Below are 14,877 nucleotides of genomic sequence, written 5' to 3'. Positions count from 1 at the left end.
TCGGAGTTTTGTTTTTTTTTTTTTTTTTTTTTTTTTTTTTTTTTTTTTTTTTTTTTTGTAATTTTTAGTTTTTTTTTTTTTTTTTTTTTTTTATTATTTCACTGTTGCATTTTGTTTTCTTGCTTTCTAGGAGATGTAGTTGCAATACAGACAGCTCTTGGACTCACGAAGTCCAGAGACAGGCTTGTGCCACTTTTGAACTGTTCGAGTATATTTTGTTTATGGTTTGTTATTTTCCTAGAAAGAGAGACTAATCCCTGTGTTCACATGGGGACTGCAGAGTAGGTCAGGGACAGCAGTTCCCAGTGCTGACAGCTCAGCACAGTTCTCTGTGAAAAGTTCATTTGTATGGCTGTCAGGAGAGGGTGAGGTTGTTTCATCTTTTGTAGAAGCTTCAGGACAACTGAGTAGACTACTTTCCCCTATACCTCAGACAGTGAATATGGGAATATCAGCTTCATGTACTGGCTTCTAGGGTTATTGACTTACAAAAGGCAGAAGTTCACTTACAAAGTGGGGCTGCTGTATCTTATATACAGCTAATAACACCCCTTTTCTTTCTGTGGCTGTTGAACGATGCAAGTTCCCGTGTTGTATTCAGTAATACTTGAGCTGGGTGAAATGAACCTGCTGGACAGATAGATTGCTCTAAGTTGTGTTTTTCTGTAGAGATGCCCTTTCCTTGAATCATCAGTTCAGCTGTGGGCTTGCATTTGTCAAACGTAACTAAATAGGGGCAAAGTTTAAGGAGTAATGCAGTGGTTTCTATAACTAAAAATTTAGCAGCTGAAGTAAAGCCATAGTTCACTGAAAATGCAAAATTACACTTTAGCACTTGGTAATATCAACCCATTTAATATTGTTCTCCAGGCATAATGATTACAAGGTGGTATCCCCTGCATTAAGAGCAGTTGGAAATATTGTGACTGGTGATGATATCCAAACGCAGGTAAGATCATTTGATTTAAGAAAAATGAATTGGCAGGACAGAATTTTGTAAAATTGTGACAAAATACGTGGCCAGTACAGGTATCTCCATATAGATCAGTGGAAGAGGCTCAGTACAAATCTGAATTGTTAATTTGACAAATTAAATTGTTAAATTAATTCGAGTCTAATTTGTCATGTCTCAGTTATTATCAATTATTCAGATTCTTGCCTTAAGCAGCCTTGTTTAGTCTTGCTGTTGTTGGTCTTCTGGTCTGAACTTAACTGAGGACCCATTCTTTCAAGTTGTTGGTTTGCCTGTTCACACAGTACAGCACTGAACATGATTTTGCAGGATGTTATCTACGAAACTTTGTCTGATACAAATGTATTGCAAAATCTTCATTTGAAGTCATCTGTAAAGTGCTTTTACATATATATGTATATTGCACAAGCTGATAAATATATATATCTGTGTGTATGTTGTACAACCCAATTTTCAATTCTCAAATTATTTTAGGTGATTCTAAACTGCTCTGCATTACCCTGTCTCTTGCACTTGCTCAGTAGTCCCAAGGAGTCTATTCGAAAAGAAGCATGCTGGACGGTTTCTAATATTACTGCAGGGAACAGAGCTCAGATTCAGGTAAAGCCTGTGCATTCGTTATTTGGTTGGGTTTGTTTTCATTTTACTAGTTCATTCCCTTTTCCATCACAAGGAGAAATAAGTCAACATCAGCAGTTGTTATTTTTCCCTGTGGGAGCATCCTCTACTGGTATATTCTTCTGTCATTTTGTTTTGCATTATAATATATGGATTAAAGTAATAAGCAATTTTTCTTTTCTAAAAGCTGAAACGAAACGCCTTGCACAGATTAGTCCAGGGGACTAACTTTACTTATTTGCAAATGTTGGACATTTGGCTTGGATAAAAATCCTGCATGATGTCAGCAATATTGAGTTGTATTCTTATAGGAAATACTGAATCCTGACTAGGTGTCTGGAGTTACCTGAAAAAAGGTTCTGGTTGATAAAAATGAGAATTTTGAGTCAGAGTACATGTTTCAATATCATTCCCCCCCTCCTTCAATCAAAGATGAAAATGTTACTTGTCTATGGCATCTAAAATATATTATAAGTCTCCAATTATAGACATAATCTTTCTATGGAGACTACAAACCTGAATAAAATGGACAGAATGAAGTTTTGTTCTGAGGCTTGATCTCCAGTTCAAAAACTCGGGTTTAGTGCTTATGTCATTTTTAAATGGGCCTGTCCAGTAAGCAGTATTCTGTCCACCAGAGACAGAGAAATCGAAAAAGATGATACTCTGCTGGCTGCTGCAGTGCAACGTTCAGTTCAGTTTAGCATTTCTAGTTAGTGTGGGGGCTTCCAACAAAACATTGTTTGCTTTGATATCGAGGCATCACCGACTGTTGTGGTGAAGGGTATTAATGTTCTTTGTGTGTACTAAACCTTTATTAATGATCATAAAATATTACAATTTGATCTCCTAGGCTGTTATAGATGCAAATATTTTTCCAATATTGATCGAAATTCTTCAAAAAGCTGAATTTCGCACCAGAAAAGAAGCAGCATGGGCCATAACTAATGCAACATCAGGAGGAACCCCTGAGCAGATTAGGTAAGTCTGTATGTGTTACTAATTTCTCTGCCTATCTTCTATTCTGTCTTCTTTAATGCATTTTTATTTCTGCATTTGAATCTTGACAACCATAGCAACAAAACCCTAAACACAGCTGTAATGTCTTGAAACTATCTGTAGAGGGACAAAACATACAGAAGTTCAGGAAAAATCAGTGAAATACATGCAGTAGATTTAATAATAAATGGACCAACACTGTTTTTTTCATGGTGTTACACCAAAAGCTTTCACAGGGTTATCTTCCAGAGTTGATACTATATTGTCAAACACAGTTGGAGCAGTTAATGAGCAGCTTCAGTGTTAAAAAATGGAAAACTTTGGGAGAGTTGTTTAGAAAACTTGTGCAATGGAATTTTATTTTCTGTGGAGAGACTACGGGAATAGTTAACCTTTTTCAAAATTTTATTAAAATTTGACTGTCAGCAGCTATTTATGAACTGCAAAGATTGGGCTTCTTGAATTACTAGAATAAAATATTCCCCAGTTTCTTTGAATACTGTCAGTGTGGGGATCAGTTTGAATCAGTAGTTGATAAATGGATAAATTACAGCACGTTACTTGGAAGCCAGAACTGAAAGTGATGTGATAACTCTTCCAGCGCATTTAGGAAATCTATTGCAGTAAGTGCAAGCTTATTTATTTAAAATGTGAACAATCCTGGTTTTCTTAGAACCACTAAATGTTATCAGAGGTAAGGAGGGTTTTTTAGTGGATTTTTTGCTATTATTTTGATTGCTTGCATAACATAACATCTTAAAATCTAGCATATTTTAAATTTTTAATTCAGGATAGTAAACATGCATGTAATATCAAAAAAGTAGCTTTTTGTCACAAAATACAGATATATTATCTGTGTTTAGTTTTAGCCCTTTGCTGTCCTCAAGGTACTGCTGTCTAACTGCAGGATAACTTAAAACCATTAAATAAACTATATTTAAGCAACCTTTAGATGCAGGCAAATGAAGACAGATTACTGTCTTCATTTTACTTACACTAGAAACAAGGGCACAGGTTCTGACTTCCAAAAGTTCATACGCAATTTGGTGTAAACTTGGAAAAAGAAACACGATACTCAGAATCCCAGTATTTTTTTAGATTTACAATTATGTTCCTCCCTTTATAGTAGGTAATGCCAATATCTTAATAGACTGCTAGTGTGGGCTGTGTTAGCACAGAGCTGTGTCCAAGGTTCTTGTCTATCTCTAACATGCTTGCTCCATGTTTTTGACACTACAAAATTTCAAATGCCTGAGAAAAGAACTTACTGCTAAAACGAACCTTTTCTCTTATGTTCAATTAAACCCTATCTGAAGATCACAAGTGAAAAGGAGTTGAAAAAACTACAGATTCCACACTCCAGTTAGGAATATGCATGTTAAATTTTCTCATTAGGATAAATTAGCATGTTTGTTCAATTTCAGATGAAGCTTATCTTTGTGTTGTTGCATGTTTTAGAAATTTTTCTGTTTTCATCCACTTCTTTTTAGTAAAGCTAAGGATCAATAGTCATAGACTGGCAGGTCAGAATAAATGTGCTGGATTATCAGTCCTTCTTTCCCACCCCTGCCCCCTTCTGTTTTTCTGCTCTTATGAAGGTATTTGGTAGCACTAGGTTGTACCAAGCCTCTTTGCGACCTCCTGACTGTGATGGATTCAAAAATAGTACAGGTGGCTCTAAATGGACTTGAAAATATTCTGCGTCTTGGAGAGCAAGAGTCTAAGCAAAATGGGATGGGCATTAATCCTTACTGCGCCCTTATAGAGGAAGCATATGGTAAGAAATTATTACTTCCTGTAAAACTACATACCTGAACTTCCTTATTTCAGGCTGTCCAAACAAAACCATTGTGAACCATTTTGAAATTTGTAGGTAAGTTTAATATAATAATTACTTTGAGCATAAGTGGACATTACAGTAGCATAAATTAAGTAATGTAACATTGTGGGGAGTGTTTAAATGCAGAAAACCTGTGGATGTTTGTCTGGTCAGTTTATGAAGTGTCCCTCTAGAAAAACATTTTCTGAAATACTTAACACACAGATGTCCTAGTCTGTTGGAGCCATGGTTTGCATAAGTTTCTCAGCCAGTCCTGAATACATTTTTATTACTTTATTATATAGTCCTATCTGGTACAGTTTCATTACCAATAGGGATGCAAGATCACAGTTTGTTTTACTTACTCCCAAAGTCAGATCACTTTTTAGCATAGTAAATAGCCGCAATAGCAAAATCAACTTCAGATCATAAAATTAAATCAGTTTGAACTTAAGTTTGTGAAAGTGTTGTGTTCTGGTTTTTCTTCTAAGGGTTGTTGAATTAAACCACATTTTCAAGGCCCAGCATCAAAAAGAAAGACTTTGTGGAATTTCCAGACTAGATGCTTTTGATTTAACAAAGTTAATGTTAAAGCTGGCATATAATGAATATGGTGTTATCTTTTTGTAGCTCTGACGAAATTGACAGACGTTTGTGTTTCAGAAACTGCTAATAACAATCCTAGTTGACAACATTGTGTCTGAATAGACGGTACTGACTTTTCTGTAAGGCAGCCTTTAAATCTGAGTTCCGTTCATTTCTAAAATCAAGTACATACTTGGAGAATTTACTTTGCAATCTAATGTGTAAGAGGAATAAGTACTGAATACTTCAATGGAATTTATTCTGTTCCAGATTTTGAGTCCTTTCATAATTTCAGCTGTTGAATGTCTTGGTTCTTTTTTTCTTTTAACAAAAGTGTAGGCTGCTGAAGCTGTAGAGTGTAAGTAGGGGAAACAGCTAATTATATCATCCTCATTGGTTTGGTCACAGAAGGATTTGTCAGCTCTTCCTAATCCAACTTAAGTGAAAACTGAGTTAGCTTAAATAGCTAAGAAAGAGTTATGCATCAACTGACTGCCAAGCATGTAATTCTGCCAGCAGAGCAGAGGTTATGTCCTCTCACTTGCAAATGAGCAAGACTTTGGAAAAATGTTATCTTCAAATCTTAAAAGTAAATTTGAAAAATGATAACAGACTGTGTCCAGTGAATACTCTGTAACAGAGGATAGAATTTAGAGTGGGGGAAGACTGAAAGAGTAAAACTAAAAGAATTGGGGATATTGGAAATTGCTACAACCACCAGTTCTATGCTATCCGAATTCTATACAGATTCAGTTTTTGTAGGCATGGCGTATTTCTTCGTAGATACTACAGCCTCCTCCTCCTTTGTTTAATTGGTACTCTTTTAGCAGAGTTTTAAAATTAGTTTGGACAGCAGAAAATGAAGATTAGCGATACATGGGTTAGGAAAAAGGAATCCACAATATTAGATGATATGGGTTTGCATTTGTTTTATCTAAGAAGTACTGCTGTACTACAAGCTGTTTTGCTTTGAATTCATCATTCATTTAAGCAACTAGATTTTGAAAATGTTTTGTTTTGGATTTAGGACTTGATAAAATTGAATTTCTTCAGAGGCATGAAAACCAAGAGATCTACCAAAAGGCTTTTGAACTCATAGAACATTACTTTGGTGTCGAAGAAGAGGACTCCAGTATTGCTCCTCAGGTGGATGAAAGTCAGCAGCAGTTTGTGTTTCAACAGCAGGAGGCTCCAATGGAGGGGTTTCAGCTGTAAGCTATTGAAGTGAAGACAAGCATAAAATGTAAACACTTGTAGGGTTTTGGTTTGGTTGGTTGGTTTTTGTTGTTTTTTTTTTTCCCCAGAGGTCTTTTCTTTATGGCCAAAGTTAGAGGAAACTGTTGAATATGTTTTGCAGAAATAGATGAAGCAGCAGCTCATGCACTTTTATATATTGTGTTAGATACAACTGTTCTTTGTTTTGTATTTGTGTTTTTCGATATCTTTTATGTACAGAAAACAACTGTGAGTAATCATGTCTAAAGTAAAGCATTAAATGTGATTTAATAAGAACTGTTAAACTAAGACTTGGTAGGGTTTTAGGTAGTGGTTCTGAGTTCCTCGTGTAGTCTCAAACTGCATATCAGCAATACAGTTACAGACAGTTGCATTTTTGGCAGTAGGCTTGACTTGCCCAGTCTCTATCAAATCTACCTCTTGTATTGAAGCAAAAACATTGCTTCAGAACTAAGGCATGAAATAAAGATGAGCTTGTAAGAAGCTGAATTGGAATGTGAAAAATATTTATTTAAATTGTGAAACTTTTATGCATTACTTTACAACACACCGTTGGAATTTATTTATAAAATGTATTTAAAGTCATAATAGATATACATATATAATGCTAATTACCTAATATAATATTGAATATATGAAAAAGCTTTCTTTGAATTATGTGGGAAGAGGACTATTTCAGAGGTTTTCAAATTGGAATCAGCAGAGAGCTTGCTGGTCACTTGGCTCTGAAATGAAAGCTGCTAAATGGCATTAAAAGTCAGCCACAAAGAGAGTACTTTGCAGCAGAGGCAGTTGCTGTAGTTACCACAAGAACGCTGCGATGATGGATGACAGGGATGGGGATTTGCACAAATCACCAAGCAGATGGTTTACAGCTGTCTCCTGTCAGATTGTGGTAACACCACTTAAGTTTGAGAAACATCGCAATGTTTGCCTTTCTAGTACAGTAGCTTCTTAAAAGTTTAGACAGTAGGTGTTATTTTTTTTGACCAAATATGCTACCGCCACTTGAATTGTTCTTTAAGTTCACTAATTCAGTTTTCTTTTGGTAAGACAATAGAAATACTGCAGTGGAGAATGAATGGTGAATCGCTCCTTTCCAGCTGAAGGAGAAGTTTGTTGTACTGTAAATAGCATTAAGTATGTGGACACCAAAACTAACTAGAAGTTATCGTCATCTAAATATTTAGGCTCTGCGATATACAGTGTTTGCTGTTAAACACGAAAAGAAATAGAATACTGATATTTACATTAACAATTTTGAATACAGAAAAATGTCTGTTCTGCTTTGAATTGCATATAAGTAGTGTTTCTGGTTTGTTAGTAGGATATTTCATTTGGAGAAGTACTCTGAAGTATGATTATTTTTTATTACCTGTAACTAACGTATTAACATCAAACTCTTGGGTTAAGTGAAATCATTGACATAGGAGAGCATTTCATGCTTCATAAAAAGCTGCAATTTAAACTACAAATTACTTATCCCATGGCACTGTGCTTGTCACTAAACAATATTTTAATGCACTGAAAAATACAGGTTAAAGGTGGTATCATTTACAGTACCATTTTGTATTTAGAATTTTTTTTACATGCAAGTTAAAATTCTTAGATGTTTCACTTTGATGTTACAGCAATATATACTATATTGTAATTGAATGTGGGACTTGAAGTGGATTTTCTAAGATTAACGGTCTTAGTTTTGACTAAGATGTAACTGGGAGGGAAGAAACCTCTTTTTGAAGTCTTTTTAGTGGAAGATAGAAGTGTAAGAAGTGTATATAGAAGTGCTGTTACTTTATGAATTCTGAGTAATGAAGATATTTTAGCAAATGACACTTTAAACCTAGATTTGTACAGTACACAACAGTTTTGAATAGTGTGATAAATATTGAGTACAGCTGCCAAATTTTCATATAATGTTAGATGATTGTATTTGTGCCCTTTTTACTGTCATAGTTTTAGGTTTTCATACACGGACCTTCCTTCTTTCTCCACCCACCCCATCTGTTCAATGTACAGGGTAACAATCATGGAAATCTACCAGGATTACTATAAATGCTGAATTTCAGTGTTGTTCTAGTGTAAGAAAATTATTCAGGTAACAGGGTATTCCATTGTTTCTAACAACCTTGTTTTGATAACACAACCAGCTGTGCCTGCTTTTTATTTGGAGAACCCTGTAAAAACTGCATTTATAAGCCTCTCTAATTTAAACCAAATCTGAACTCTTAAAAAATCTTGATTAAAAGACTTGAAAATGAAGAAAAGAGGGGACATTTAAAGTATTATATTTGTTTTGAAAGAATGTCTTCAGTTTTGTGAATATATTATTCTATATGTATGAACGGTTAGTGACTGCACTTTATGCATTTAGATACCTATATATCATGCCTCTGATACATTTAAATGTAACAGTTTAAAAGGGAACTAAAATTGATGGACTTTAGCTAATGAAAGTCATATTTAAACTCAACATTTGGTTTACCCTAAAAATGTTCAAAAGTAATAATGAAAATTCTTCTTTAAAGGATAAATATACAAGATCGCTTCTCCTGTTTTATCACTGGGTTTACATCACACTTTATTAAAAGCATGTAAATAAACAATACAAACCCAGAGATGATGACTTAAGGTCAGCTCTGGTGTAGTCATTTGCAGGTAGGGGCATGAATATGATGATGTTGCCAGTGTGGAGGCACACACAAAAAAAAAAAAAAAAAAAAAAAAAAAAAATAGTAACTGCTAGAAGAAAATCTCTTTAAGTTTGTTATTTTAATGGAATTTAAAGTGCCCCATCAATTACAAAATCCGTTTAAAATACGGGCTTTTGGGGTTTGTCCTTTTGGTTTTAATTAAACGGGTACCATTTGTTCTGCTTAAATGTGAATACTAACTAGCTAATCTATGCAACTATGCAAAGCATAAGATTTTTTTCAGTTCCCTACTCTTGATACACTGAATCATATCTAATTTTTTCATTGTTGCACTTTTGTCTGAGGACTGGTTCATACAGCTTTTTAATTTTCTAGTATTTGCTTTAAACACCGTTGCTAGCAGCAATCGGAAAATAGTAATAATGTTGGCACAGAAGTAAGCTAGCTGTAGAACAAGTTTGCAACTGGAAAATATTTATTGTCAGGTCTGTCTTTAAAAATAAAAAAGATGCACTATTGTCTTTCCTCCACAGTTAGTTCCCAGTTGGTTAAAATTTATTACATTGTACAACAGGATTTTTGTAATAGGTCTGCCAATTGATATGTACAGTTTAACTGTGACCTCAAGAGTTCACTGAAATCTGGAACGAGAAATTTCAGTTCCCTATGGCACAATATATATCTTCATATAACGTATGGAAACTCAAATGCCTGTACTAACTTCAGGGAGCAATAGTGCATCTTTACATCCAGGCCAAAGGCCCGTTACTGTAACAGAACACATATGAGTAGTATGCAATATTATGGAATGTTAAATCTCCAAATACCATACAGAAACCAATAAAACCTATTTTACAGATGTTTATTGTATTTATTTAGTGGTTCAGTAAGTGTGGTTGCTCTAACTAGAGAACACAAATACCAGTTTGAATACAGCGTTGAGGCAAATGAATTCAAACTGGCTGATTTGTGCACTCTAAAACTATGCACTGTCACCAGACAGAACAATTACAGGTTTTAAGTATGTTTTGCAAATATCTAACCAAACATATACTTGTAGGATCATTGTCACAGCCCTGACTGCCTCCAGAACTGACCAGTTGTTTGGGAATTCCCATTAAGTCTATACGGCATTGAGAATTTGTGGGGTTATCAGACCAATTTCCTTCAGCTCACTTCTCCAAACCTTCTCATTGTTTAAGATCTGTAATATTTGAGCTGAGTACAGCTTGTTCTTCGCATAGAATTGCAAAGTGAATTGCCTAAGTCTTATTTTTGTAGTTTCCATACTTGGACTTCACTAGTGCCTGGTCTGTGCTGTATTTAACCTTTCATTGAAAAAGTCAACTGTTTTTTCTGTAAGGAACTTGTAGCTGTACAACAGCGCAAGGTCAAGCCTGAAAGAAAGGTTTTAAGATAGCAGAAGGTTGGTTCCCCCCATACCTGACATTCCTAGGAAACCACCTTACCTCCTTGGAAATTCATTACTGCTTTTAGTCACGTGCAAAAACATTCTACCTAATTTTAATTATATGCAACCAGTACATTGAGTATCTCTCTGCTAGAAGAGACCCTCCCTTTCTTTTTGTGGTCGTGTAACTACTCCTGTCAGGTTCCCCTCTCTGCAATGCTACAGTTACCCATTTAGTGGTGAAATTCAGTAGTTGCTCTTGGCGTCAGTTAATCTTGCTGCTGCCAGGACCATCCGGCCTTGCCTGTGGGGTTACTTTGTCTTGGTCTCAGCCGCCAGCGCGGCCTCTCTGCGCCACCTGGCCTTCTTTGCCAGGTTCCAGCTCGTCAGGGACTCGTGACGTGCGGCCGCCTGCGGGCACAAAACCTCTGGTTAAGAACAAGGCAGGGGGAGTGACCTCAAGAAACCCCCCCAACAACCCCCCGGTGCCCAGAACAGCCAGTCTCGGGGGTGACAGGAACACGGGGGTTAGCTAAAACTCTAGGGCTTGTTCAAGCATGTCTGCTTTTAACAGAATTCCATGTTTTTTAGGGCTGCTCCGTGCTGGCTCGCCAGCGGTTGTGCTCACCTTCTTAGCCGAGGCGATCACTGCGAAACAGGCAACAACAGAGAGGCCGATCATGATGTAACAGGCTTTAACTCGAGCCTTGTTCCTCGCCCTGTCCAGCATCTCTGGCCTGCAATTAAAGTTAGTGAATTGTTACAAAACTCTGCTCTTGTCTTCAGAGCCTGGCAGACGTAACAAAACATAATAAAACAGGAATCGATTCCTAAAGAAGCGGCCTCAGATTGCCGTGACTGATTTTGTACCACCCAAAAACTTTGCATTTTCTGACCCTAATCTGTTTCCAGTAGAAAAGCCACGTTTCATGTATTTAAGCTAATTTTTTTTAAGCTAAAAAAAAAAATTACTCATGCACTAAATATTCGCAATTAAATACTTGGGGTAAATGCACCAGAAATCATACCTTAAGCTCTATTTAAACAGTGAAATTGAAGGGGTTTTATCTATTTTAAACAGATGGGGAAGTATATGCAGTGTCAAGCAGCTGTGGTGAAGGAGAGTTCCTCTTACTCAAAATTAACTTTACAAATCAATTGCTGTCGTATTGCTGTTTAGATGGCACCCTGCATACAGGCTGAGAACTCTACACACTCGGATAGGTGACTGAAACAGTTTGTACAGCTACAAGGCTTTAGTTTTTCTAGAAAAGCAGGCGCTGTATTTAAAGTGGGCAGCTGATGTCAGCCTTTTCTCACTGCTGCAGGAACACATGCCTAAATAAGAACAATCTACATGATTATTTTAGCTGGTAATTGAAGGCAAAAGCACTGAAACTCCTGCCCTGCCTGGCTGCCGGAGGGGCACTGGGGGGCCCAGCAAGCCCCACTGGTTCTGCTCCCGTGCCCACCCTCCACCACCCCCAGAAGCAGCAACAGGCTGCCTGCCCATGAGAACTGGCACAGGGAGTCTCCCCATCACTGAAATTGTCTCAAAACCTTCACCTCAGCTGTTTTCTGAGTCAGACGTTACACTCGGGAATACTATTTTTAAGGTCTTCATTCTCATGCTGGCGGTACACTTATTTTCCTTTCATAAATCACGAGGGAATGCTTTATATGTATAAACACATATTCATAAGGTACAGAATATAAGTACACATAACATACAGTTATGTTTTTGTATATATATAAAAAGGATAGTTGCATAAAGAATTGATTTTATATCGTAAATAAAGATCTTCTAATGATCTCTTCCCCCCTAACACCTTTAGCCTGACTTTAAGGAGGACGAGTGGTGGGATGGGGCAGAGCTGGAGTTTTCTGAGTGGAATTGTGCCCCTGGGAGCGTGTCCCAAGGCTGAGGGCTGCAGTGCTGCTCCCCAGGGCTTGGTGCAACAGAAGAGGGGAGGCCTGAGGAGCAGCCGTGGCTGTACTACCCCCTCCTCCCAACACACACACGTGTTGTACCCGCCATGGTTCTTGCCAATGACTGACACTGCCTGCAGTTCTAGGTGGCTGCTTTTGTTCTGTGTGATGGTAAACATCATCTTTAAACCAAACCGCACGTCAGACTAGCACATAAAACCATCAATCCCCTAATCCATTTGCAGCAATAAAAGCCAAACCCTAAATGTTATTAGCCTGGCTGATTAGCCTAATCATATTCCACAGTGCGCTAATTGAAACTCTTCTGAAGCAGATTTTCACTTTCTTCCTGCTTTCTGCCTCTGCTTTAAGGAGAACAGACCTGATTATGTTCTTCCCTAATTGCACATTAGGGCCTTCGCTACTCAGTCATTTGTCAAGGCTCTGGGTAAACCTCTGCTGAAATCAGTAACAGCTGTTTAAAAAAAAAAAACCCAACAAAAAAAACCAAACAAACACACACACACACAAACAAACAAACAAAAAAAAACCACCAAAACCACAACAACCCAACAACCTTGACTAAGGACTGCAGATTTCACCCTTAGTACAAACTATCCTCAGCAGCCAGATTACCTTCACAGGTAACAGTGTCTTGCAAATCTCTTTTTTTTTCTTTTTTAAGTTAAAGCAGTGACACAGTTCAGCCTCGATGCCTCCCTATTCATTTCCTCCAGCATATTACCATTTACAATCTTACGGTTCTAAAAAGACTTTGCCCACCCAGAAAGCCCAAAGTGGTGACACGCACCTGGCAGGCCAACTCCTGCACAGCAACGAGGGATGCGTGTGCGTGGATGGAGCGGCAAACGTCTGTGTCTTTACAAACACCTCCCCATGACCTAAACTTGAGAGCTTCTGAGACCTGTCTGAACCTTTCTCTAGGGGAAGATGGTGGGACTAGCACAGTGAAGAGAGACGGGCAGCAGCTTTCTAAAGGGTCCCAGGTCAGCAAATGCCAGTGACACTGTCAGGAGCCAACAGGAGCAGGCAGAGGATGTGCCCGTTGCATGGCACAGCTCTGCACGCTGCTTACGCCCAACGTGCCACCCCAGACAGGGCACACTGTGAGGATAAAAAGTAGTGTCCTGCAGAGAGACATCTAACATGCTATTGAACTTCCTCAGAAAAAGGCAGCAATTGGCATTAGGAGGGTTTGATGTGATCAGTGACGGAGTCCCGGGGGGGATGCTAACGTTCAGGAAGTCAGAGAACCACAGAATCAGCATGGGTTTGGGTGCGAAGGGACCTTCAAAGTAGGTCAACAAGAACGGCAGGCTAAGCTAAGGCTACGTCAAATACTCTTTTTTTCTTGGTGGGGGATGTTTTCTCTCATAACCTCTTTCTCTATTTTTCCTCAAATTCTGTAATAAATCATAATTTTTGGGATGTAATCATCAGTGACAACTCCCTTAGAAGTGTTTTTGGGAGATAGAAACAGAAAATAGTGTTTACCAATAACATCCTTCTTTGATTGCACATTAGGAATAAACAAAATAAACAACCCAGTACATAAATGTAACTGAAGCTATCTACTGATGGATCCAGTTCTTAATCCCAGGCTCTGGGGACTCCAGTATGGAACATTTTTTCTTCTTAACCTCTAACCAGGACAGGAAATTCTCTCGCCCTCTAATTTGTTTCCAAGATTTCAGTGTTCAAAAACTGACTGGTTCAAACTCTGCGGAAAAGCTTTAGTTCAGGATCACGCCACCACTTTCCCTTCAGCTCCACGTCCCCCTCAGAAAAGAGCCGTGCACTTACGGGATCCTCAGAGGAATCTCTTCTTCGGTCTTGAAACGTCCAGTCCAGAGGAGGATTTTTTTGTCAAACTTGGAAGGTTTGTAACTTGCAACCACCTTGTGAGCCTGCTCAGCTTAAAGATGAGGGAAAAAAACACTTCGTCAAGAGTCTATGAATGAGTGGTAAGAGTGGAAGGGGAAATTTCACTGAATTATTAGTTGGAAGGGACCATAGAGATCATCTAGTCCAACTCCCCTGCTAAAGCAGGATTGCCTAGAGCTAGAGCATGTTACTCAGGACTGCATCCAGGGGGGTCTTGAAAATCTCCAAAGAAGGGGCTCCAACGACCTCCCTGGGCAGCCTGTTCCAGGGCTCTGTCACCCTCACTGGGAAGAAGTTTTTCCTCATATTTGAGTGGAACCTCTTATGTTCCAACTTGTGCCCGTTGCCCCTCGTCCTCTCACTGGGAACTACTGAAAAGAGTCTGGCTCCCTCCTCCTTCAACCCACCCTTGAGATACTTGTCGGCATTAATAAGGTCTCCCCTCAGCCTTCTCTTCTCCAGACTAAAGAGTCCCAGCTCTCTCAGCCTTTCCTCATCAGGGAGATGCTCCAATCCTTGAATCATCTTTGTTGCCCTTCGCTGGACTCACTGAAGAGAGACAATCCCTGCCCATCCTGGTGGCTGGAAAGGCGACTCGGGGACCAGACTCCGAGCTCTCCGCCGGGCAGAGTTATCCCCGCACAGCCCCCTGAACACCCCGCAAGCACCCAGAGTCCCCGAGGGTCCGGTTCCACCTCCCCGCAGCCTGTGGTTGCGGGTACCCACGCCCGCCCGGAGCCCCCCCAGC

At 38.6% G+C, this 14,877-nt stretch overlaps 2 protein-coding genes across 2 annotated transcripts in view; one reads left to right on the top strand and one right to left on the bottom strand.

Moving 5' to 3' along the window:
- KPNA5 (karyopherin alpha 5 (importin alpha 6)) overlaps positions 1-9,743 on the top strand; it is a 20,960-nt gene extending 11,217 nt beyond the window's left edge. The window contains exons 10-14 of the mRNA XM_014964566.1: positions 871-949; positions 1,448-1,573; positions 2,445-2,572; positions 4,189-4,367; positions 6,022-9,743. Coding sequence (XP_014820052.1) covers positions 871-949; positions 1,448-1,573; positions 2,445-2,572; positions 4,189-4,367; positions 6,022-6,209 — 700 coding nt within the window. The 3' untranslated portion in view covers positions 6,210-9,743. The remainder of the gene's footprint in view (positions 1-870; positions 950-1,447; positions 1,574-2,444; positions 2,573-4,188; positions 4,368-6,021) is intronic.
- The window catches only part of FAM162B (family with sequence similarity 162 member B), a 5,741-nt gene continuing 593 nt past the window's right edge, over positions 9,730-14,877 (bottom strand). Inside the window, exons 2-4 of the mRNA XM_014964429.1 lie at positions 14,049-14,160; positions 10,924-11,032; positions 9,730-10,706 (exon numbers count right to left, since the gene is read on the bottom strand). Coding sequence (XP_014819915.1) covers positions 10,608-10,706; positions 10,924-11,032; positions 14,049-14,160 — 320 coding nt within the window. The 3' untranslated portion in view covers positions 9,730-10,607. The remainder of the gene's footprint in view (positions 10,707-10,923; positions 11,033-14,048; positions 14,161-14,877) is intronic.

Source organism: Calidris pugnax, unplaced genomic scaffold (genome assembly GCF_001431845.1).
Source record: "Calidris pugnax isolate Ruff unplaced genomic scaffold, ASM143184v1 scaffold219, whole genome shotgun sequence".
Classification (NCBI taxonomy): Eukaryota; Metazoa; Chordata; class Aves; order Charadriiformes; family Scolopacidae; genus Calidris; species Calidris pugnax.
Note: the sequence above shows the minus strand (reverse complement) of the source record. Positions and strands in the feature narration are given on the sequence as shown.